The sequence below is a fragment of the Bipolaris zeicola genome (assembly GCF_000523435.1).
Source record: "Bipolaris zeicola 26-R-13 unplaced genomic scaffold scaffold_11, whole genome shotgun sequence".
Taxonomy (NCBI): Eukaryota; Fungi; Ascomycota; class Dothideomycetes; order Pleosporales; family Pleosporaceae; genus Bipolaris; species Bipolaris zeicola.
Genome location: NW_006912060.1, coordinates 119,534 through 143,349, shown reverse-complemented (window position 1 = coordinate 143,349; position 23,816 = coordinate 119,534). Strand labels below are relative to the sequence as shown.

At 51.5% G+C, this 23,816-nt stretch overlaps 8 protein-coding genes across 8 annotated transcripts; 7 read left to right on the top strand and 1 right to left on the bottom strand.

Moving 5' to 3' along the window:
• Positions 1–561: 561 nt before the first annotated feature.
• Positions 562–1,314, top strand: COCCADRAFT_22713 (uncharacterized protein; the record flags this gene model as incomplete). Its single annotated transcript, XM_007709739.1, has 4 exons — positions 562–576; positions 718–829; positions 881–1,018; positions 1,070–1,314. 4 exons carry the CDS (start codon positions 562–564, stop codon positions 1,312–1,314), a joined length of 510 nt encoding a protein of 169 aa, XP_007707929.1.
• A 574-nt stretch (positions 1,315–1,888) lies between these two features.
• Positions 1,889–6,251, top strand: COCCADRAFT_1400 (uncharacterized protein; the record flags this gene model as incomplete). Its single annotated transcript, XM_007709715.1, has 2 exons — positions 1,889–2,294; positions 2,467–6,251. 2 exons carry the CDS (start codon positions 1,889–1,891, stop codon positions 6,249–6,251), a joined length of 4,191 nt encoding a protein of 1,396 aa, XP_007707905.1.
• A 680-nt stretch (positions 6,252–6,931) lies between these two features.
• Positions 6,932–8,011, bottom strand: COCCADRAFT_1399 (uncharacterized protein; the record flags this gene model as incomplete). The annotated part of the gene is made up of 1 exon (XM_007709714.1): positions 6,932–8,011. The coding sequence occupies one exon, from the start codon at positions 8,009–8,011 to the stop codon at positions 6,932–6,934; it is 1,080 nt and encodes a 359-aa protein (XP_007707904.1).
• Positions 8,012–8,315: 304 nt separating this feature from the next.
• On the top strand, positions 8,316–10,059 carry COCCADRAFT_84706 (uncharacterized protein; the record flags this gene model as incomplete). The annotated part of the gene is made up of 3 exons (XM_007709790.1): positions 8,316–8,802; positions 8,876–9,183; positions 9,232–10,059. 3 exons carry the CDS (start codon positions 8,316–8,318, stop codon positions 10,057–10,059), a joined length of 1,623 nt encoding a protein of 540 aa, XP_007707980.1.
• A 1,773-nt stretch (positions 10,060–11,832) lies between these two features.
• On the top strand, positions 11,833–13,223 carry COCCADRAFT_33054 (uncharacterized protein; the record flags this gene model as incomplete). Its single annotated transcript, XM_007709756.1, has 4 exons — positions 11,833–12,104; positions 12,153–12,254; positions 12,305–13,000; positions 13,055–13,223. 4 exons carry the CDS (start codon positions 11,833–11,835, stop codon positions 13,221–13,223), a joined length of 1,239 nt encoding a protein of 412 aa, XP_007707946.1.
• A 757-nt stretch (positions 13,224–13,980) lies between these two features.
• On the top strand, positions 13,981–14,894 carry COCCADRAFT_84719 (uncharacterized protein; the record flags this gene model as incomplete). The annotated part of the gene is made up of 2 exons (XM_007709789.1): positions 13,981–14,277; positions 14,346–14,894. 2 exons carry the CDS (start codon positions 13,981–13,983, stop codon positions 14,892–14,894), a joined length of 846 nt encoding a protein of 281 aa, XP_007707979.1.
• Positions 14,895–17,907: 3,013 nt separating this feature from the next.
• On the top strand, positions 17,908–19,534 carry COCCADRAFT_33052 (uncharacterized protein; the record flags this gene model as incomplete). Its single annotated transcript, XM_007709755.1, has 3 exons — positions 17,908–17,987; positions 18,342–18,403; positions 18,975–19,534. The coding sequence occupies 3 exons, from the start codon at positions 17,908–17,910 to the stop codon at positions 19,532–19,534; spliced, it is 702 nt and encodes a 233-aa protein (XP_007707945.1).
• Positions 19,535–20,936: 1,402 nt separating this feature from the next.
• On the top strand, positions 20,937–23,290 carry COCCADRAFT_84690 (uncharacterized protein; the record flags this gene model as incomplete). The annotated part of the gene is made up of 4 exons (XM_007709788.1): positions 20,937–21,908; positions 21,960–22,791; positions 22,840–23,189; positions 23,243–23,290. The coding sequence occupies 4 exons, from the start codon at positions 20,937–20,939 to the stop codon at positions 23,288–23,290; spliced, it is 2,202 nt and encodes a 733-aa protein (XP_007707978.1).
• Between the last annotated feature and the right edge of the window lie 526 nt (positions 23,291–23,816).

The following is a 23,816-nucleotide window of genomic DNA, read 5'->3' as shown; positions in this document are numbered from 1 at the left end:
AGAGCCCGAGAGCGGCGGAGCAAGGAAATTAGGGAGAAGGAGCGATGCAGCAGACGGATAAACGGCAGGTGCAGGTGGGAAGCAGATGAGAATGAGCCCGTGGTTGAAATGGTCGGCGGCGGAGGGCTCGGAAAGGAGAGGCTGAGGTGGGCAGAGCGAGGCGAGGGAGAAAGTCGTGTGAGGGTGGTGCTGCTTGGTACTTGCCTGTGACAGGGAGAAGCACTGGCGCGACGTACGGGCGCATCATGACATTTCGCCTGCCCGGCCGGACCAAAAGTGCCTGAGAAACCAGGTCACCTCCACCGCCGCAAGACGCACCGTGCACGCATACTCAGGGCCGCCACCCACTAGCCACGGTTTAGCCACCCACCAGCCACAGGCCACTTCCGGCTAGACCACCCTCAAACCCAATTTTTGACCCCACCAAATTCTCTCTCACGCCCTTATAGTCCCGCGCTTCCTTTCCGCCCCGAGTGAAAGAAAGAATCCTCCAGCCCCCCGACCAGCCGACACTCTTTCTCCCACCCACAACCAAATCTTCACATACACAACACTGCCAATATGATCATTTACAAGGTCCGTTGCCCCTCCTGCCCGCGCGCAGTTGACCCTGCCCGCGCAACTACCCCGCCTTCCCTGTTGCGCTTCACTACAGCCTGCGCCGGCGGAACAGCACCTGGCCCCTGATCCAGACATGTAGTATTGACACGCTTCTAGGACATCATCACCGGTGACGAGATCATCTCCGACTCGTACAACCTCAAGGAGATTGACGGCGTCGCCTACGAGGCCGACTGCTCCAAGATCACTGTCGGAGGCGAGACTTTCGGTGCGTGCTAGTGACACAACGATACACTTACCTGGCCTAACAGTCCCGCAGACACTGGTGCCAATGCCTCCGCCGAGGAGCAGGAGGAGGGTGCCGATGACACGGCCGAGACCAAGATCGATGTCGTCTACTCTTTCCGTCTCAACGAGACGGGCTTCGACAAGAAGGGCTACCTCACATACCTCAAGGGTGCGCCACATGACCACAGTCCATCAGCATACCAATACTAACTATGATTAGGCTACATGAAAGCAGTCAAGGAGGCTCTCAAGGCCGATGGCGCTGACGATGCCGCCATCAAGGAGTTCGAGACTAGAGCCCAGTCTTTTGCCAAGAAGATCATTGCCAACTTCAAGGACTACGAGTTCTACACCGGCGAGTCCATGAACCCCGACGGCATGATCATCCTCCTCAACTACCGCGAGGATGGTGTCACCCCCTACGTTACTGTCTGGAAGCACGGTCTCAAGGAGATGAAGGTTTAAGCTTGGACGGCTCAAGGCGCGGGGTCGGTTCACGGTTCATTTTGAATTTCACGAATACCTATTGCATGGTTGGGATATCCGCCACAAGGCGAAAAAACGACACGGCACGAATCTAGACAACCGTTATCGAGTCATATGTGACACATGTTATTCTTTCTTCCCGATTCACCCCACCTTCTTGCCTTGTGCCGCTACTGTACCCTGTCAATGCAGCATTGGGTGGGCTTTTATGCACATCAAATACTAACCCCACTTATCTAGTCAATTCCAGATCCTTGCTTCTTGTTTGCATAAGCGAGATGGCCTCTGTTTGTTGCGGTGCGAAAACCCGGTTTTCTGTTTGCGTGAATGAGACTCCCGTGACACCGCGAGAACGCGCCGTGCACAGACCAGCACTCTCATCACCGAAACGATAGTCGCCAAGGCAAGGTATTCTCAGCCTTGGAGTGCTGCCTCGACCAACCTTACTATCCGGCGCACCCGAGGCTCCTTTTTCTTAAATTTTCTGTGTTTGTATGTGTTTTGGTTGTTCCTTGAATTAAGTATCAGGCAAGCAGGACAGCTGTTGCCCCGCATGACGGATCATGCTAGGGCGAAGGGTCCTCCCGCACCTCCCTCGCTTCCAGGCACGCCGCCCCGCAACCAAACAGGAGAACGTCTCAACGATATCGTAGAATCCATCAACAGAGACTTCGACCTTGGCATCCAGATTCGTGGCCACTATTCTCCGTTGAAATTAAACCAAAAGGACCCACGTAATAAAGTCTACGAGTACATCAAGTTCCTGTTTTTCCAAAACCGGAAAGCCCTTAAGCAGGCAATTCAAGAGTTCAAGTCTAGCGCTCAGCAAGAACAACCCAAAGAGCGCCTGACTCTTTTTCACAAGTTGCTGTCAGATGTAGCAAAGACATGCAGACCGCTCCCAAAGACCCCCACGCAGAACATTAGCGAGCCCGGAAGTCCTGTTCCTTCTTCTCGCAGTCAGTACTCCTTTTCCTTGACAAGCTCTCCAGTTTCTGGTGTTTGCACGCCTCAGTCACGCCGACTGGATTGGCACTTTCTATAAAAGCTTGGGGTTTAGGCCTCCGTGTTTCGTGGGCTCCGCCCCATGGGATAGGAACCCTATACGTATAAATACTAATTTGCAGACAGAAGCGATCAAGACACAACAGCCACCCAGTCCGCTACTTTTTGACCGGCAAGATGAGCGAGAGTCACTTGAGTCATGTAAATCGTATAAGACCGCTCCAGATCCAGGCTCTCCTACAGATGAAGACACCGACGATGAAATGAACCCAAGGCTTAAGGTACGATTTCCATCGCCCTCTCCATTACCTAGGCCGGCATACCCATCCCAGGCAAGTAAACCTGTCTCATTGCATTCGGCAAGGAAACGGTCCTTGGAGAACTCCAATTATTATGGAACCTCGTCAAAATTGACAAAAACCTCGAGAGGAAAGCAGGCAGTCAGCACATCGCGCAATACAGAGAATTTGTTCAAAACACCGACCGTCGACATGGCCCCCTCGCGTCAGCCTAATGCTGATCCAGCATCCGCAAACGTGTCCTTCAACAATAGCATTTTCTCATCACAGGAGACTGTCAATACCGCGGCGACTTCTTTCGCATCGTCTAACGGCGACACCGATGCCTATGGACAATACAGCCCAAGATTAAAGACGACAAATAGAAGGAGCTCTACTACAATAGGCTCCTTCGATGATGATGCTTTGATCCAAGCGGAAATGCAATTTGCCATGTCGACCCAAAGTGACAGGGTATGTGAGCAAGACATCCAGACCGACCTTAATATAAGCTTTTCTCAAGACAGCAACGGACAAAGTAGACCTACCTTTGGCTCTGTAGATGACGAGGAATTTGTCAAGGTGGCAGCCAAAGTTGAAAATAAGCAAGATCGGTCAGATTCGGTTGCCTGCCTGGGGCCCTCTGGGGTCGCCAGCAACCAAAAGCAAAACGATCTGTCAACAAATAAGATGTCATACCACATACGCGACATACCCAAGCAAAGTCTATTCGTGGAAATGCTTCCAGAGGAATTGGAATATATTCCCTACTATGTATTGTTCATCTGCCAGCGCATTGCACTAGAATACTCTATTCCACTACGATCGATTGCGGATGTTGTTGACGACTCAAATATCTTCACTGACCCACAAACCTTCTGGCACTCCATTGATTGCCACTTTAAGAGCCTGGGAAGACCTACAGTCAAGTCACGCGAATCCAATCGCCTCTGGCAAGTAGTAAACCGGGAAATGGATGGTTTTACCTTCAAGGGAAAACTCACTTTCAGTTCCAGACGAGCAGACCCAATCATGCGTCTCAGGCTACTACCGATACAAGAAGAAAAGTCGTGTCGGTTGCAGCGAATGTTTGGTTCAGATCGGTTCCTCTATCTGGATTTACCCGAGTTTAATTCTTCCAAGATAGATGACTTCACTTATGATGATATGGTGAAGATCAGAAAGAAGTGGCAAGAGTGGCTGCTGACAAAGCACTCTTTTTTGGGACGCAAATGGAGAGTGTTCCATGTTGACACCATAAAAAGGAAGCGCAAGTCTCACCGCGAGGATATGCTTCACGACAAAAGGATCATTCTGTTTGCTACAGAAGGCGCCGGCATTAAGCAACCATACACAATAGGGGAAATGTTGAACAAGTTCTTACCTATTGATCTCAACAAAGATAAAAGCTTCTGTAAGGCCTTTGCTCGCATTGATCTTGGTCTTTCCCGGACTATACCTACTTTGTGCTTCGACGCAAAGCAAATCAAGCGTGTGAGGGACAAATGGAGTACAAATGACCGAGAAGACACACAATTCAATGACACAACACTAGACTGGCCGCCTTTCCTAAAGAAAACTGTGATGAATGATGGTTGTTGCGTCATGTCAGTGGGTGCGGCCAAAAAGATATGGGATCTGTACACCAAGGCTACAGGCGTCACCGATCCACTACCTAGTGCCTTTCAGGGGCGCATAGGGGGTGCGAAGGGAGTCTGGGTGATTAGCGCAGAGAAATTCACCAAGGAAGCGAAGGAATTGGAACCCTGGATCAAGATCAACGAGAGTCAATGGAAATTCCAGCCCCCAAACGATCAGTCTCCTTATCATCGTACTTTCGAGGTGTCAAACTACAGCTCAACCCCATCTCCATCTGAGCTGCATTCATCGTTCATTCCGATCTTGGCTGATAGGGGTGTACCAAAGGAGGCGATATCTAATCTCATGTTTGACTCTCTTGAAAAAGAGCGCATAAATCTACTGGATGTTCTTCAAGACACCACAAAGGTACATGAGTGGGTATACCGAAACGGAGCAAACACAAGACTTCGCGAAGAAGACCCTAGACGAGCTGGTCAACCAGCATCTCTTGAGGAAAAGGTTCTGAACCTACTGGAATCCGGCTTTGATCCTCTGAAGTTTCCGTATCTTGCTCAGAATCTCGAGTCCTTCATCCTGAGTAGACAAATACTTCAAGAAGCTAAACTACGTGTAGTGCTTCCGAAATCAACATTCTTGTACGGAGTGGCAGATCCATTGGGAGTATTGAAACCTGGAGAGATTCAGATATTGTTCTCTTGGCCATTCGTCGAAGAGATCACCAATGAGAGATACTTGGACCTCAGGGATACGGAAGTCTTGGTCGCCCGTCAGCCTGCTTGTCGCCGCTCTGATATCCAGAAGGTGAAGACAGTCATACATCCCAAGCTGTCTCATTTGGTAGATGTAGCTGTCTTTCCCTCCAAAGGCCCTTTTCCCTTGGCTGGAAAATTACAGGGAGGCGATTATGACGGCGACATATTCTGGATTTGCTGGGAGGATACACTTGTACAACCGTTCTCCAATGCTCCTGCGCCAGTTCAGTCTCCAAAACCTTCCGATTATGGCATCGAAACAAGAACTGAGAAGCTCGAGGATATCATGGACCCCGACAACCCCAAAGAAGTAGATGCATTCTTAGGAGAAGCTTTCAAGTTCCGTGATCACCCTTCGCTACTAGGCCAAGCAACAGTTTTGGCAGATAAACAGGCCTACAACGAAAACTGCGTTCATTCTAGAACCCTTGAGAAGCTCTACGACGTACACGATCTCCTCGTCGATGCAAGTAAGCAAGGATACATCCTCACTCAGAACAAGTACAACAGCTCTGTAAAGACACTATGTGAGAATCCAAAAGATCCGGCCTACAAAAGGGCAGCTAAAGACTGCAATAATGCGAGGATCTCGACAGATATTCCGAAACGTCGTGAGAGTAAATACGGCTACAAACCAGACAACGTACTGGACTATCTCTACTTCGATGTCGTGAGGGCACATAACGTTGAGACGATGAGAAAAGTCAAGGAGATACTTGGGAACGTTGCTGAACGGGACGAAGTCTTACTATATCCATGCCAATACCTTAATGACGAAGGAACATCCGTAGTCAGGAAAGAGCTCAGTTCTTTGAACGCGAAACTTGAACGCGTGTATGGTGCATGGAATGAAATATGGAAGAACACAAAACTTACGGGAGAGAGTCGGAATGCATTGGTCGAAGAATGCTACCAAAAGTACCTTGCTATACAGCCTGATAATATAGACGATCCTAATATCCGGCCCTGGATGGCACCTTATCGTCGGTATGGATCATGCCACTGGGACACAGTCAAAGCATCGGCACTGTATAGCAAATACCACTGGCCTGAGAAATTGAGCTTTGTCTTTAGAATGGCCGGATACACGCTTTCAAAGCTCAAGGCCGAAAGCTTCGAAGGGACCAGATCCGTGGTACTGCCCATCCGCGCGAACCTCAAACCACGACGTATCAAAACCCTGTCCTACAGCGATGAAATGGATTATGTCGATGAAGACGAATACGAATTTGTTACTGCTCTCGAAGATCAATCCACGGACCTTGGTGACGGGTATTGAGAACAGGGATACCGTTCTCAATTGTTCAACGGCACACGCGGTCGTATCGATGAGTTACTGGCACAAGCGATGATCACACATAATATCAATACTTGCGCTGCTAGCTAACGAGTCGGCCCTAACGCCTCACTATGCCATTCATTACTACATCTTGAATGATTGTAGTATCATATCTGTTGGAGAAGAAGATACAGGAAGGGGAAGGGGAATGGGAAGAGGGAGGAAGGAAAGAGAAAGACAAGAGAAAATACCAAAAAGAGGAAGGGGGAAATGTAAGAGTTCACGATGGGTACATTGGGATTTCCATTGCTGTCATATCATACGCTGCAAGTTGTGCGTATCCATTGGCTCGGAACAGCAGATGTCTTGGGGTCGATCTTGATGTTTGAATACTTGGTTTGCGGGGTTTTTTCCTTTTTCCAGCATGTGACCTAGTTCGAAAGTATGCATGCATGTTTTCTTTTTTTCGTACAAAAGCAATGTGCCAACCTACATCCACACTATCACGATACCTACTCTTGCAATGACCACGTGCACAAGGCACCCTAGCAGATCCGATTACACAATCATGTACGATGAGTAGATATATTCATACTTTCTTCTTCTTCTCAAATAATATATGGGTATCATTAACAACAAACAAAAACCACACGCACACACATGAGTTCCCTTCCCCCACATCAACCAACCGTATGCTGCGCCGCCGCCACAGCCTTAATCTTCGCATTCCGCCTCTCCTCTTCCCTCCTCGCCTCAACACCAGCCAAGAACTCCATGCGACCCAGGTACGCCTCTTTCGTCTTACCATGTGTATCCAGTTCCTCTGCGATACCTTCTTTATCGACGAAGCCCGTCCAGTCCATGCGTGACTTGTCGACGACGTTGAGTTTCTGTGTTTTCTCTGCTTTCTTGGGGAGTGCGGCTGTGTCTACTTCTGCGGCGGTTTCGAGTTCGGGTCGGACGTTGGTGCGGGGCCAGGAGAGTTGGAATTCTGGGGCGAGGGCGCGGACGTAGCCGGTTGGGTTGGGATCGAAGCGGGAGGGGCGGCGGAGTGGGCGGCGGATTTTGGAGTCGGGCTGGCCGGAGGAGTGGGCGGGCGATTCTGCGGCGGGTGTGGCTTCGGTTTGTTTCCAGCCGTCTTTGAGGTACTTGTCGAGTTGGGAGCGGGGGATTTGCTTCTCTTCGGTTGTGTCTTGGCCGGCAAAGGTGAAGGTTTTTTTGACGGTGAGCTGTTCCTCTTCCTCGGCAGATGCTTGGATGTTGGTCACAGGTGTGTGCTGCGTTGGCGCATCGGCTTCTTGCATCTTGGACTCTTGTAGCGGTTTCAGAGGCGCTGCCATCATCTGAGCCCATAGCGCATCGACATCGACAGTCGCGCCCTCGGTTCTTGCAAGTGGCCTTGCCTCTTTGCCCTCTGTTCTTCTTTGTGCCCGCGTCTTGACCAGGCCGCCCTCCCCGCCTTCATCGTCGGATATGATCAGCTCGGCATCGTCGTCTTTGTTGCCCTTGTTCCCCTTCTTCTTTGACCGCTTCCGTCGCGCAGCTTGTATGGTGACTTCATCTCCAGAATCCAGCTCCACATCTTGAGGCACTTTTCGCTTGCCTTTGCGCTGTGCAGGTTCTATGGTGACATGGTCTTCGTCCTCAGAGCTCGATGCGTCTTCGGCCGGGGCGGCATTGGGGTCAAAGTCTTCGTCGGATGACTCGTGGTACTTGTCTGAGGCAACTTCAAGGTCCTCGTCACCGTATGTGTGAGGCATGGTGGATGCTGAATTGGTGCCGTTGGAGTTGAGAGATCGCGTCGCGCATGTGCTAAAACGAAGATGGCGGCCCGTGCCAGATCGACGGCTAGGGCTCGCTTGGGTCTAGTGTGAGACAGGGATTCCCAGATTGACGTGCAGTGACGTGAGCGGGGAATTGTGGTCGCGTCGCAGTTCAAAACAAGAGAAAGCTGCTTGAGGCTGGTTTATCTTGCTTTGTTGTTTTCCATCCCTAGTGTTGTCACGTTCGCATCATGCACCTTGATCTCAGTATCTAATCTTCGCAAAACTTCGCACAGTAACCATGGCGCCAGTCGAGACTGACGCTGCCACAAGGAGCAACTCACTGCCCATTGCACTCTTTGGCGGGCAGGTCTTGCTCGTTACAGTCCTCACGGCTCGCGTTCTGCTCACTACTCGACGCGCTGCCAGATCCCAACCACCATCAACCCACACGCGCTCCCAAGACCCCGCGCGCCGACGTCATGCCTTTGTCTTCTCCACCATTGCGCTCATTTCACTGCTCTCAGTGGGGAGCTTCGCCTTCCTTTGGCGCGCCATCTCCTACGTACGATGGGCTGAGCACAACAAGCAGGAGATCCCAGGGAGCTTATGGAGTGGTTGGTATGGCACTGGTGAGCAAGGGCAATGGCATCTGGGCGATTGGATTGCCGATATAGATCTTGTGCGCGAGTTTGATGCTGTAGGGATCATGAAGCCCGAGGGATTCCTCTACACCAGCCAGTACTTTGTGGGGCTGATAGCAAGCTCCATCTTTATGGGTGCTGAAGGTACGCAGAACACCACCAGCAACCCAGTGCGTGCGATTTCTTTCGAATGTTTCGCTGACTTGTTCGCTTCTAGGACGCAGGCGCAATCTCTCCAATACCACCATTGCGTCTTTCGTACTATTGAGCTCCATTGGAAGCCTAGGATATTCCTTGAGCTTGTTCTTCATCACCATCTTGTACACACCTCTAACTCTGCAGCACGGGGACTTGCCACGACATGATACGCTCTTCACACCGTACGCCTTCGTTTACGATATGGGTATTGTCGCGTCACTCGTCACACTCAACTTGTTCCCACAGCTGGTGTCGGAGTTTGGCGACAAGAGCATGATGCGAGTGGGCTATCTGGCCATGCCTCTTGCTTTCGCCTTTGCGCCACAGGTATGTAGCGCGCTTCTGATATAATATTCTCATCTGATCAGGGTCTAGATTATTCCTTACTCACTTGGTCATCAACATATATCCAAGGCAGCAGCTCATCGCTCTTATGCCAAGGTCTTTTACGCATTGTCGCTGGCTTCTATTCTGGTGTACTGGCGGGTCTGGGCGACTCTGCTCTACGTGAACCGGCCCTCTTCACGGTCTCATGTCTTGGACTTGTTCGCACATTCGTTTGGAAAGAGCGATTCGCCTCATACAAACAAGCTTCTGGCAACCATCAGCAACGCTGGTCAGAAACTCAAACATATCAGCACACATCCCGCTATCAGTGTCACGAGCCTTGATGTGTTCTTTACAACTGTCAGCCTACTCACCTGGACTTTTACTAGAGACTTGGATGTTCATTCAATACTAGAAAGCAGTGTGCTCTCTTTCCTGGTACCAAGCCATGAAAAACATGTTACTTTCAAAAAGGAATTGGCACGAGTCATGGAACACGTTAAAGAGCCATCGCCAGCTCTTGAGACGACTACGCCTAAGAAGCGTGGACGTCCTTCAAAGAAGGCGAATGGTTTATCTAGCGCAGCGCAGCCGGTTTCTCCAAGTGGACCTGTCAGGCGGAGCACTAGAGGAAAAGTATACAGCCCCGAATCTGATGCGGATGTATTGGCAGACGAGGCGGACGCTACCTATCAGCCAAACGGAGAGACGAAACGGGAAGTCGAGGCCATGGAATCGGATGGGTCATTGTCCGATGGTGACGTGGTGTCTGCTGGAGAATCGACTGCGCTGGCTCTGTTCCTTGCTTTCTTTGGTGGACTTGGACAGGTGGCGGCTGGCACTTTAGGCGCTGAAGTGACTGGCCCGCGGGACTGAAGGGACCAGAAGGAGTTTGTACAGGATGAGTGACGGTGAGTATGATTCTATGTACTATGTGGCGTTTGTATGGAGTCTAAATTAGGGGTGCGTCTGGATGCGGGTGTATGGGTATTCGGTTCATGGAGATTGGAAGATGGCTGCTTTTGGTTTCCTGGCTTGATACCCCGGCGATTGGGACCGGAGCGTCGGATACATCTGATATTGCTTTCTTAGTCTTAGCAATTCGATACTATGCAGATACGGATATATGTGCATTGAAAACCAGATTTGGGTGCGACTAGTATATGGTTGTATGGTCTGATTGGCGGGTCTTTTCCTTTTCTCTTATTTCTTTTCGACTTGGGCTCCAATGATTACATGTGTTACACAGGGCTATCCGCTACGAGCACTTACCATGAAAGAAGAGCGAAACCCCTGTCACGGCGCCCAAGAAGTGCTTGCGCAGCACAGTGACGTTGCTACGGGAGTGGATCTATAGTTATCCGCGACAAGAACATGAATCCTGGTCTGCCATGGGATACTCCCGTCAGCTCTGACTCATGCTGGGCTGCCCTGTCGATATGATTGCCTTCACCGCTCCAAGGGCCTGGACTGCGTTGCTTAGCCATGAATGCTCGAGGCGTCGGCTAGAGAGGCGAGTGTGGTTGATGTTGGAGGCGACAGAGCGCGGTGCCTGAAGATCTTGCTGCTTTGAGCCAAGATGGCAGAGCGCAACGACGTAAACGCGACCCAACCGTTGCGTCGCAGTGACACTTGACCTCATCCTGCGATAATTTTTTCTTCCTCGAGGGCGTTGAAGTCAGGCCACTGCGGCTGCGTATCAGCAATCCTGAATTTATTTCCGATCCGTCATCGACTCGTGTGCCAGGAAGAGGTTCTAGGGCCGGCATCCGCTGCGAAAGCATCCCTGCGAGCCGGCGTTTTCGGCTTCGAGCCACCAACGAAGGGCGTTTCCGAGTCGAATTGCACCTGCATAAGGCCAGTTTGGTGAGTGGAGTGAAACAGGGTAGGGTTGGAAGAGAGGTCTTGGATGCTCTGCGCGCATCTGGTCCGAGGGTGGTAATCAGGTCGGGCTCCGAGCCAACAGGGCAGGGCAGGGTAAGTAGAGGAAGGGTATCGCGAGGCTAGGGCCTAACGACCACCTCCACCGTGCGCACCGCAGAGACGCTACACTACCACCGTATAACCATGGAGGTAAGCCCATCTCTCTTCTCCCGCTCCGCACTCTCCCCACATGGTCCATTGTCGTCTCCCTCTTCAGCTAGCTCCCGTCTAAGCCACGTGTGTCGCGTCGCGAGTCTCCCACAGCCCTATATGCTCGTTTGCACCATGGCCTAAGCTCCCCTTTTGTACCCTCGGCCCACTGTCAATTGCCTTGGGCGTGTCACTCCTGTACAACATCGCGGCCGCTCCTCATTGACCCGTCGCTTTGTCTTCAGCCTCGCCCTCCCCAGAGCAGAGCCGGACGCCCTCGTGGCTTCCCTCGTCGGCCTGCATATCACGCCTGTCCGAGCGTGGCTGCCATCGCCCAAAGTACCACGCTTCACCGCGCAAATGTCGGTCCGTTGAGGTCAAGACAGAAGGCGCCGCTTTGTAATCTTTGGTTCTGTGTTTTTTCTTCCTTCGGCGCCGCACTTCCTTTACTCACGATACCCGTTTCTTTGCGCAACTTGTCTTTTTCTTAGCCATATACCCTGTACAACCACCATTGCCACTACTACTACTACTACTACTACTACTACTACTACCACCACTACCCCATACACTACAATGGAGAGCCGTTACCTCTCCCAGCAGCGCTCAGCAGCAGTCGATGCAGCGCGCAACATCACTCGCGAGAATGCTCAAGAAAAAGCACAAACATCAGCCAGCTCATCACTTCTCAAGCCAAGTGCACAGTTAACCATGGACCGCTTTCTACAGGACTTGCCGAATGCCGAACAACCGCCGGTTGACTTTTCGCCCCAGTACCACACAGGCCGCGTGCCAAACAGCAAAGCTGGAGATGGCAAACCGCGGCTGCTGCTCATGGGTCAGCGAAGGTGAGTTACAGCAAAGATTCTATGGTTTCAACGCTAATCATGTCACAGGAGTGGAAAGTCGTCGATATCAAGTGTCGTCTTCCACAAGTTGCCGCCGAGCGAAACCTTGTATCTAGAGACTACCTACAGGATCAAGAAGGAGTCTATGCAGTAAGCCACACCTAAGATACTCATCTTCTTGTACTAAACAAATACAATAGCTCGTTCATGGACTTTCAAGTATGGGATCTCCCAGGCCACCTAGACTACTTTGATCCAGCCTTCGATACCGACAACATCTTTGAGGAAATCGGAGCGCTTATATGGGTCATTGACGCACAGGACGAGTATCTCGATGCTATTGCCCGGCTCAACATGACCATTCTCAACCTGCAGCAATCATACCCCAACATCAATGTGGAAGTGTTTGTCCACAAAGTCGACGGATTGTCAGATGACTTCCGCGGTGACACCTTCCGTGATATCATTCAACGAGTTCAAGACGAACTTTCAGACCACGGCTACGAGCAAGCGCCCATATCCTTTTATCAGACGTCCATCTACGACCAGTCCATCTTCGAGGCCTTTAGTAAAGTCATCCAAAAACTCATTCCGCAACTGCCCACGCTCGAGGCATTGCTCAACAATTTGTGTGGGGCTTGCAACATTGAGAAAGCATATCTCTTCGATATTATGAGCAAAATATACATTGCAACTGATACGAGCCCAACCGATATCGGCAGCTATGAGATCTGTTCCGACTACATCGACGTTGTCATTGATGTCAGTGAGATTTACGGTTGGGATCGGCCTGACGACGGAGACAATGAAAGTGAGATGGGCAACAACGATGCAGAGAGCTTGATCACCATGGAGAAGAAGAACAGCAGGTATCTCTACTTGCGTGAGATTAACAAGTAAGCCAATCATGATGAGTGACTAGTTGAGGGGTGGGCGCTGACTGCTGACAGGTATCTCGCATTGGTGTGTATCATGGGCCAGGACAATCCAGCAGAGAAAAAGGCTCTCATCGACTACAATGTCGGAGTCTTCCAGGCGGGTCTCAAACAGGTTTTCCCAAAGAGTGACCGAGAGGCCCAAGTCGAAATCCGCAACATCCATGACTCCTTGGATCAATGATTCGAACGTTGCTGCTTGAACACGAAAAGAAAGACATTACATAGTGGCTGTAAATATTTGATGCGACTAATTGCTGCCACATTGAGCTTTGGGCGGGACACTCTTTTACACTAAAAACATAATATATAAACCTGTATGATAAAAGAAAAGTGAATGAAAAACGCTATCAATGCAAGATTGGTGCACAGGGTTTTCAATACAAGGTTCGTGTATCGATTACGGTATGCCTGTAAAGGTGAAGTTCAATGCGTAATTGATTTCTTCATGCACAGAAGTCTAGAATTTCTACGGGCTCAAGCGAAAGTGCAGTGGCCAGATGACATCAACCGGGATTCCGGGACGAGGGGCCCAATCATCGGAACGGGGATGCGCGTTACTTCCGACCTACAAGACGCGAGGAGCAATCTATTTCTCCGCATTCCGCGCGCGCATTTGATCGTCTGTCTTGGCTTTTGGACACGTCTTTGGACAATCTCACTTTGGCCGTTTCTTGTTTCTGAGGGTAGTGAACTTGTGCAGTTGGGTTCGTTTTCCATTGTGCCGTGCTGTTCTTGAGCTGCAGGCCGGTTGTGAATGGGTATACATACAGTCCTTCTCTGTGTTCTGCCTTTCTTTGGTTACTGATCTCAAGACACTGTAGAAACCACCGGTAAACTTCAGATTGTGTAGTTGGCACCATCGTACCTCTCCTATTCGACTCCGCGTTGCGCAACCGCACTCTCGCGACTCCTACATTACCACCAATACTACCGACACAATGTCATCATCGGCACGATACCGTCGTCCTGCAAAGGACAATGCGCCCACAGATGCAACGAACTCAGCTGGAGTCCCTGATCTTGCGGCTGCAAAGGAAAAGGCTGAGCTCAAGCAGGCGATCAAAGAGCAAGCCGAGGAAACGTCAAATGGCCTGTCAGTACTAGACGTATTGCGTATACTGGGCGGACTGGTACTGCTAAGCTGTGGACTGAGCTATCTGAGTACCAGCGGAGAAAGCATGACATGGGGCTACAACCCATGGTGGACACGAGCGCGGGAATGGAAGAGTCTGATTGTAGGTCATCGTATTTCCACATCTAGGAAGCACATGTGTAGAAAGTTCATACTGACCACCTATCACAGCAAGGCGAAGTCGTCCTCACTGACAGCGAACTCGCACTATACGATGGCTCCGATCCTAAGAAACCCATCTACCTCGCCATCAACGGTACAATCTACGACGTCTCTATCTCGCCCACCACCTACGGCCCCGGCGGCTCCTACCACTTTTTCGCCGGCAAAGATGCCGCCCGCGCTTTTCTCACCGGCTGCTTCGCTGAAGACTCGGTCCCGGATCTACGCGGCGTAGAGCAAATGTACATGCCCGTTGATCCGGAAGAAAAAGCCTCTCTCACTCCCGAGGAACGCGCCGCTGCAATGGAGAAAGCGCGCAACAGGAAGAAGCTCAGCAGTGGCGAGCTGAAGAACCGACACGCGCGAGAACTCAAGAGTGCGAAGAAACAGGTAGTTGATGGCTTGGAGAGCTGGCATAAGCTGTTTAGGGGTGATAAGGGGAAGCCGTATCGTCGTGTGGGCTATGTGAAGAGGGAGAGTGATTGGCTGGAGAAGACGCCGAAGAGGGGGTTGTGTGAACAGGCTGAGAAGGGGAGGCCGGTGAGGAAGTATGATTAGGGTGTGGTAGGTGGAGAGAAAGGGGGTTATGAAGGGGAGAGTTAAGAACAGGGAATCGAATGGTTGTAGTGTACTGCAAGGTATATGTTTAGTTTCTGCCGAAATATCGATGTTGTGCTGATATAGGCTGAAAGTCTTGATTTTCTTTTCAAAGTATTGTTAATGCGTGACGTGACTGTTATGCGAATATCACAAACTCCTTTTCATGAAAGTGATAGAACTTGTAGTTAACACCTAACTTTTGAGATGAATTAGTGTAGATTAGAACACTCTAGGAAAATTCACGTAGCAGGGGTAACTAACGAATGTATACATCTCGATCGGTCTATCCCTTTTCTCTGGCACACGTCTCTTCTATACCTCTATACAAATTTGTTTTGCTCAAGTTCAATCAAGACCCCAAAAAGACAACTTCAAGCGTTGATGGTTCGACAAACTAGCCCACGTCACTCTCACATAACTACTGTTAGAGTTCTAATTGCCCATTTCTTACTACACTACCATACTAGAACTGTTTTATACATTACGTCAAAGGTACATGGCAATACAGGAAAATAAGCTAACATGAAATCGGGATCCACAATAGCGAAAAGTTCACTTCTGATCTCGACCCACTTTTCCAACCCACGCGATAGTTCATTTTCTTACTATTTCGTATATCAACGATGCAATTACCCTTCATTCCATCAACAGGAGCACCAGCTTCCCAAACAACCCCAGCATCGGTGGTTTAGTGGTAAAATTAGCCGTTGCCATCTCTCTTCGAGAACAGTTTCGGCTAGCCCCGGGTTCGATTCCCGGCCGATGCAATTCATTTTTCATTTTTTTCGCCATGCTGGCATGGTTGTATGTATGTGTGCGTTGTTCGAAATTAAACTTTTTTTTTGCGATTTTTGGAGGTTAGGGATTCGGTTAATTATTTGGTGGGGGGGGGGGGCGGAGAGTCACGTGGCACCACTTGATATGTTTGATTGCATCACCTATGTGTTTACGTATGTATTGTAGTGTGTATGTGTGGCTAGAGGATATACCTAGGAATAGGTTTTGCTGCATGAATCCATCCCTTGGGTATTCGTGTTTTTTTTCTTTTTTCTTCCAAATAGGGAATTCGGTCGTGTGTGTATTCTAATTTCCATATTTTGCACCTTTTTCAAGGGGTTAAACTTACTACCAAGTCTTAATTCCTCCACCCCCACATTATAACAAAAAGTATATAATGGCTACAAGGGGAAACAGTCATCTACACTTCCCCTAAGAGGAGCCTTGGCGCAATGGTAGCGCGTTGGTTTTCGGCTTTTCAATTGTCTCTGATCACCAAAGGTTGTGGGTTCGGTACGTAGCTTTCCTAATGGGAATGAACCGCTTCTTTCGATCCATGTTACTAACGTAGTTTGACGTAGATCCCCATGGGCTTCGCTGTCTTCTTTCTCTTTTGCTTTTTTTGATCCCTCTCTCTCACACACTTTTTATTTTTTGCAATGGACTGTTTGAGCATGCCCTTGATGCTTCATAATCTTCATGCCTTTTGCGTTTGGCAATTGCCTTTCTGTGGGTGCTTGTGTTTTGCGAAGAAGCTTGGCTGGAGAACCCCCCCCCCCTTCCTTCTTTTACTTTCTCACCCTCGCAAAAAAAATATGCTGAGTGAGAGGGCTGGCCCTTTGAGTTTCGGCCATGTGAGACGCAGGGGACAGGATTATTCTGCGGCGCGCTCGGATGCCTTGGGGTACTGGTAAGGATACGAATGCAGTCGCCGTTCCAAAAGGCAAAACTACTAGTTACGACCGGTGATATATACCATGGAGACGGCTGATCTACATTTGACAAAAAAAGTAAAGGAATAAAACAGCACAGCTAAGATGCGCAAAAGGCCCACTTTGGCACTCCGATCTCCCGCGTTTCAGATACATGGATGGCATGGCAGCAGCCGGGTACATGCTTTGCCGATACGTAAGAAAACGCTCAGGATGCCCAAGAAAGCGGATGCAATGAGGGCCTGAGAATCCTGCTCGCGTCATTCTGCGGTAGGCAGTCTGTGATACACACATGGTACTTGTAGATCATAGGCAACCCATGATCCGAAATCTGAAACAGCTGCAACAGATCGATGGGGATTGGCCTTGGCCGCAGCTCAGCAATTGACCTGTGTCTGCTTTTCAACGACGCGGGGAATGACGTAAAGTTTGCTGGTGTGCCAAAAGTTGGGGTCGCCAGAAAACAAAGAAAAGAAAAGAGACATTGCGTGCAGGTCGGCAACCCGGCTCAGAGCGCATTGGTACAAAGTGCTCTCGGACCGAAATCATTTGCCCAAGCCGAGTCAGTATGTACATAGATAAATAGGCAGGTTGAACACTTCCTGTTGGCATAACACAATTGGGGAAGCAACCAAATTTCCACCAAGGAATGCGGTCTAGAACGTTGCATTTTTTTTAAATGCCTGCTCATAAGTCTGACCCCAAATTGCCAAGTGAATTATAGTCGGGGTTGGTCGCATGGGATGCTTGGGGGCAATCAGGCCATATGGCAAGTGTCAAAGACAGGCTTCACCCAGCCAATCACCATGGGAGCATGGGCCAGAGAGCACGATTGGAAATATCTAAACCAAGTCATGTTGCTCTTGGGCGAGTCGTGAAACAGGTCAAAGTATAGTTTGGATTGCATGTTGTCGAGATCAGCAGTATTAGGTGTGGGTGCACGCCCGTTGTTCTGCAAGATGATCGAACAGCAGTTCGACAGTGTCATTTTAGCTATGGGTCGCAGGAGGCTTTCCAAGATCCCGCAGACGACGGCAGGACGGGAATCGGGGATCGGGAGGCTACGTACACGTATGTACATGTGTGTACATTGAGCTAGTCAAGTGGGTTCCTATTGGCTGGGTAGTTGTAATCAGAGAGCATGAGGAATAGGTGTACAGCGGCATCGGCATGAACATAGGTAGAATGTGTATCAGACATGATTGGTGGGCAAGAGATGATTTGTGACTGAAAATGGTTGAGGAAGCGTCAGAGGGTGCATGATGGCATGGCAGCTGGAAAAGGCGTATTCTGAGCCGGGACGGGAACTACTAGGTTTGGTTGGCTGCGCCTATCGGAAGAGGTGGGATGAGAACAGGTGGATGAGTATCTGTCCATCAGCACCGGCCAGAATGGCGGCTTGGTGGACAGCCGGCGTTGCTCGGACATGTGTATAGGGAATTAGTGGTTTGCTTACGGCCGTGCATCATGAGTCGTTGCGCTCATCGCGTCCGCGCCTGAGGTCTGGGGCGGTGGTACAACAACGCAGTTGGATCAACGGCGTGCTGCAGTCGGCGCGGCAAGAGTGTGGATGCAGTAGTAGCGGCATTAGTGTTGGGCGCTCTGCAGGGCTGGTTTCGTCGATACGATTACGTCGCGCGTCCCGCCAGCCCGGACGGCTAGCCATGCGATGAGTCGATTGCAGCGTGCCGGCGAGACTAGCGGACGTGGCTGGCGACGTGAGACTCGGTTCGCACAGTTCCTCAGGAGCAGGATGGGGTTGGTATGGATATGTGCGAGCGTACGTAGTAGTAGTTATAGTAGTAGGTGTGTACGTACTCTACCAATGAGTGAGTGTAAGTAGGCACTGTCGCGGGCATGCAGAAACGACGGCAGTAATTGGCCCGGAAGCCGAAAATAGAAATGGCAGCTCGAAGACGATCGCGTCATGGCAGGTGCTGGTGGTGGGGCGCGCCAAAGACTATGGTGCAACAGCGACAACAGGCTGCCTCTGCCTCTGGCTGCGGTTGCGGTATGGGACTCTACTCTGGGGTACGGCAAGAGGCCAGGCGGGTAGACGAGGGGGATTGTCAGTCAGCAAGCAACAAGCACCGTCGGTTTCGCACTGATTGCGCACTCATATCGCAGGAAATGATGGCATGCGCGGCATATGCAAATCAAACACGTCTCATCTCACCGGCTTCCCCACACGCCTTGGCGGGCATTTGCATGCTGTGTGTCGAGGTGTAGACATTGGTTTGCGGGCAGCGCACCTGCAGGAGGAGGAGGAGTAGACTACTGGGCGTGGTGTATACTAGACGGTCGAGTACTGTAGGGTGTGTGTATAGAGGACATATCGGGTCGTGTGTGGGCCGATGTTGTGCCGCGGACCCTGTAGGGACATGCCCAACACGGCCTGTCGTGAGCCCGCAAAAGGCCTTCGCCTTCGCCTCTGCTGGAGCGGGGTACAGGCGAGTCGGTGAGCCATGCACATCTGCATCCATACCCATACCCATACCCTTGCTCATGCCCATGGCGACAACGGCCTCTTATCGCACTGCACCAGAGACTCGACGATTTCCACCGCCATTCGTTCATCCTATCTTGTCCTGTCCTGTCCTGTCCTATCCTGCCCTGCACTGCAAACCCGCAGCCGCAGATGCCCTGCTGTGGGTCGCGCCGGCCGAGGTGTGCGGATGCAGGATTGGCCATGTCGCTCCCCCTCTCAGATGGCGATTCCCACTCTGTTTACCAGATCGCGTCGGATTTGGCATGGCCTCAACGCGTCCAACCACACGCCTATTCGCTCACATGCGACGGGCAATGCCACACCCCACCCGCGCCCACACACACCCTCTTTGCTTGGTACGGCACAAATTCCAACCCGCCCTCGCACGCTTCGTCTCTTAAGGCATGATGTGTCCCGCAGACCCTGGAATACGGGCTCGAAAGCGTTTACCGCGCCATTGCTCCCATCCTCTTTTGTGCTGCCTTTCGGTGCTTCGGCATATCGACTGCAACGGTGGCGTTGAGACATGGACTTGTGCAGTGTGCCGTTGCCATGCAGCAACAAGCTTCCGAAGCGCCAGGGTGCAAAAAAAAAGGTCGGAGAGGGAGCAGTCGCAGTCGCAGTCGCAGTCGCAGTACTAGCAGTAGCGACAGCAGCACCAGCAGCACCCAGCACCAGCGGTGGACTTGGAGGCGTCACCAGTGCCTCCGTTTGTTTTGCTGCATCGGCAGCGCCCGAGCACCGTGGGCCGGGGGGAGGCAAGGACTAGGGTCAGGAGTGAAGCTGGCGAAGGTGCCGGAAACTCTATGCTTCTTTTTTCCAACGTCTCCGAGGCGGATCAAGCACAACGGGCGATCGGCTCGATTGCAGGATAAATGCCATGCGCGCCTATGTAAACAATAGTGAAGAGGCTACGTAAGCAGGCGGCCGTGGCCTCAGGCAGGACAAGCCAGCCCAGCCCAAGGCCTCGACCACCATGGCGACGGCAAAGAGGGCAAGACTGCAAAGGCCATTTGCTTGCATTGAATCCTGAGCCCCGTGCGAGAGTGTGTGCACAGAAACCCCGTGACCTGGCCGTGACCGTGGCACCGTGGAGAGCAGAGGCAACGTGCCCCGTTGTCTTCTGGCGTGAGAAGCTAATTGAGAGTCTCCTAGCAGCGCGCCCGTGCGTGCTCCCCGACTAGTGCGGCCCCTTTGCCTGACAACCTCAACTCTTCACCGCGACCGCCAACCCTACACTCCCTCTATTATTTTCCTTTTCTGCTTGCTTCTTGAATCGCTCGTCGTTTCCAGCAGCAGACGGCCCACTCTCGTATACCGACCAATGCAGGCTTGAGGGACTGCTCGGGAGGCTTGGTACACGCTGCCATCTCCGTCGATTCACGACAGCCTTCCAAGCGCTCGACGACCTTCTCTTTCTATTTACTGTTTTAATACCTTTGCGCTGCTTTCCTTTCACTCCCAGGTACACAGTCCCCTCGAAGCCCGTCACCACTGCCGACCCACAGCCTAATGGCTGCATCACCAATGCCCCCATCCCTTGATCCCGCTACACTCCTGCTCCTGCTCCTGCTCGCCCGGCCTCGGTTCCGCGATTCTGTCCTCAGTCCACATCGCTCCACCACTTACCACCCACCGCCCGTTCGCATCCATCGAACTAATATGCTAATGTTGTAATGCTCGACAGGTTCTCACTTGCTCATTTCGGTCGCTGCCGCTGCCGCTACTGCTACTATCGCAGTCGACGAGCCTATAGCTGATCCCCATCGAGCTCCTGACAGCCGTACCCCCCACAGGCCACCGATGGCTCAGGTACTCACGTCAGTCATCCAGACGACAGGACCTCATACAATGCCATACTCGTCGTCCGATGCCTACAAAAACACGACTACCCACTCCACCCAGCAACAGCCACGCCCGTCGCAGATGCCACGCAAGGAGCACAGCGCGAATTCTGCACCTACAGGATACAGAGCAGCCGCCGCACCCATAGCCCCGTATGCCTTCAGCAGCACGCCGCAACTGCGCCAGGAGAACAGGTCCGTCTCGGCACCTTCCCCCCAAGGCCTGCAGCAACTCCCAGCTCCCGCCAACCAGGCTCGTCTTGGCCATCCCTCCCACCCATCTTCTTCATCCGACTCCACTGTATCCACATCTGGATCTTCCAATCGTTCCTCGGCCGGAACGGCTGTAGCCGCCAAAGACGACAGCGATGCCAAGAAGCCTATCGACAGCATTGCGCCATCACTCACTCTCTCCTCCACCAATCTTGATCTTTCGTTTTCTGTTGGCGAATCGCCAGTGAAGCCATCGCCAGGGCGGTATCGACGTGGCGCCGGCAGGTCAGATTCGTCAAATAGCGTACCCACTGGCTCCACTACCCCAACACAGCGCTCCGCACCCGAGGGAAACTCTCAGGCGGCACCTTCGCAATCAACGCCAAACGGCACCTCAGATGCTGCAAGCTCGCCACAGCCATCGAAACCCGCCCATAACCGAGCCAACAGCGCCGATGATACTGTTCGTGTAGGCGGCGCCGACCAGGCTAAACGGTACAGAAGGCGCAGTTTCAACGGACTAGAAGGGGAGAATACTACCCCGAGCAAAGCATCATTGCAGACCAGTCCATCCACAGCTCAGCCCCCAGTGTTGAACCAAAGCCTCACTAGACCGTCCAGTTCTGGCCGCGCCGGAAGTCGTCCTGCCTCAAGCCAGAGTCATGAACGACAGGGCAGCGCAGGTAGTGCGTCGTCCAACAATTCGTCAAGATCACAGGTGAGTCTAGCCAACACACCACACATAACCATACTAATATATATATTTTAGTCTCGGCCTGCTGCAAACGCACAACGCAGCTACGCCTCCGTAGCAGGAGGCAACTCTGGCAAAGCAACTGAGCCGAACAGACGTCAAGCTCCCTCCCCTCTGTCACATCCCATCTCTCCGTCAGAGTCTCCTGGCCAAGCCAAGCCAGAGGCGACGTCGAGTGCCGCAATGCAGCAGCTCAGTGCTGTCAACGACAAGGAGAAGGGTATGAAGTCTCGTCTACGCAGGGCATTCTCCTTCGGCAGTGCTGCTGAACTCCGACGTGCTTCTGCTGAGAATAGCATCTCGGTTGAACGCGCAAGATTGAGGAAGGGCCAGTATCAGAACGACGAGGATGCTGAGCAAGCAGCCATTATCGCAAAGCAAGAGGCTGCAGGTATTGGGGCTGGCATTTACTCTGGACAGGGTGGTATCGGCTCGACGGACAACTTGTCTATACAGTCTGCTGCATCGTCTGCGTCGGTTATGCTTCGCAAAATGGGTCATGGAATGAAAAAGGGTACCAAATCGATCAAGGGTCTCTTCAGACCCAAATCAGTTATTGGTGTGCCTGCTGCCGATGGCCCCATCAGGCCAAGTGTTGGTCAAGTGTCTCTCGTCACCGTTGAGGCTGAGAGGCACAAGGTTAACGTCAATGCTCACCCGCAAACACAGACTAGGGGAGGCACTGGCTACCCAAGACTTGAACGCAACTCGATCGACGCTGGACAGACCGCAGAGATTGTTGACCCTTCAGTCTCAGGTAGTGATTCTATTTCCAGGAAGAGCATTGTTGGGTCTGATCGTGACCGTGCCGAAGTTCTCTCTTCCATGAAAAAGGGTATTTTGAAACGTGGGTACTCTGCGTCTTTTATACACGCAGCTGCTAATGACAAATTAGGTACCGGTACCGGTTCTGGGTCGAATTCTCCAGTAATAAGACCTGAAGACAGTGTTCCTAACGTGGGCTCGTCAAGGTCCAGTTCTCCCGCCACTCCCAAAACAGAAGTTGGACAATCCCGCACCGACGACTACTTTGCGAAGCCACCTCGTATCCACAATGGCAGCACCAGAAGTCTTCCAACTACGCCTCACGGCGGTATGCGCAATATCAGCTTCAGTCCCCGCATTCAGTTTCATGACGCCTGGTCACCGCAGGACTACGACCGCAGAGGTGACATTGCTACGTGTAATAGGCTTACGCCCATGCTTGCGCAACAAATCAAGGAAGAACTCAACTCCTTCAAAATGGTACACACTGCCTCTACCACGCTCTCAGAAAGTTTTGCTAACCCTCGCTACAGGAGATGGAAGTTCACGAGCTCTCGAAACCTCACACCCATTTCTTTTAATGATTATGCATCCACCATTTGGACATGGCGTCTTGGCGAATTCCTCTCATCGTTGCACTTGTGGATTTGAGCCACCAGCATTCACCACTTGTCAGCCCTGTTCCCTGTTCTGGTTACCACGGACTTGTTCTTCCATCTTAGCGAGCATTTGCAATCACGTAGAGGGAGACCGCCCTGCTTGCATGGGAGGTTTCTGCAAGCCTGTTGGCAAGGGAAAAAAAATCACAAAAGATGGGAGGAGAAAGTTTTAGCTGGAATCACCTTCCCTTGCCTTCATCTCTTTCTGTGGGTCTCAGTCGTATGTTGACGTCCTTTTTCTTTTACCGTCAAGCTTGTCATTCTCTTATTAGTCTCCTTGTCTCAGTTACAATCATTGTTGGGTAGTCTCTGCGCTGCATATATCGTGGAGAAAACTGTGTAAGGAGAGGTAGGAAGTACTTGGGGGCGCAAGGGTCCTTGGTAGTTGGCTTTTGCCGAATAACTGTATAATTGCAGTAATTGGAAGGCGACACTCCATGTTTCTCTG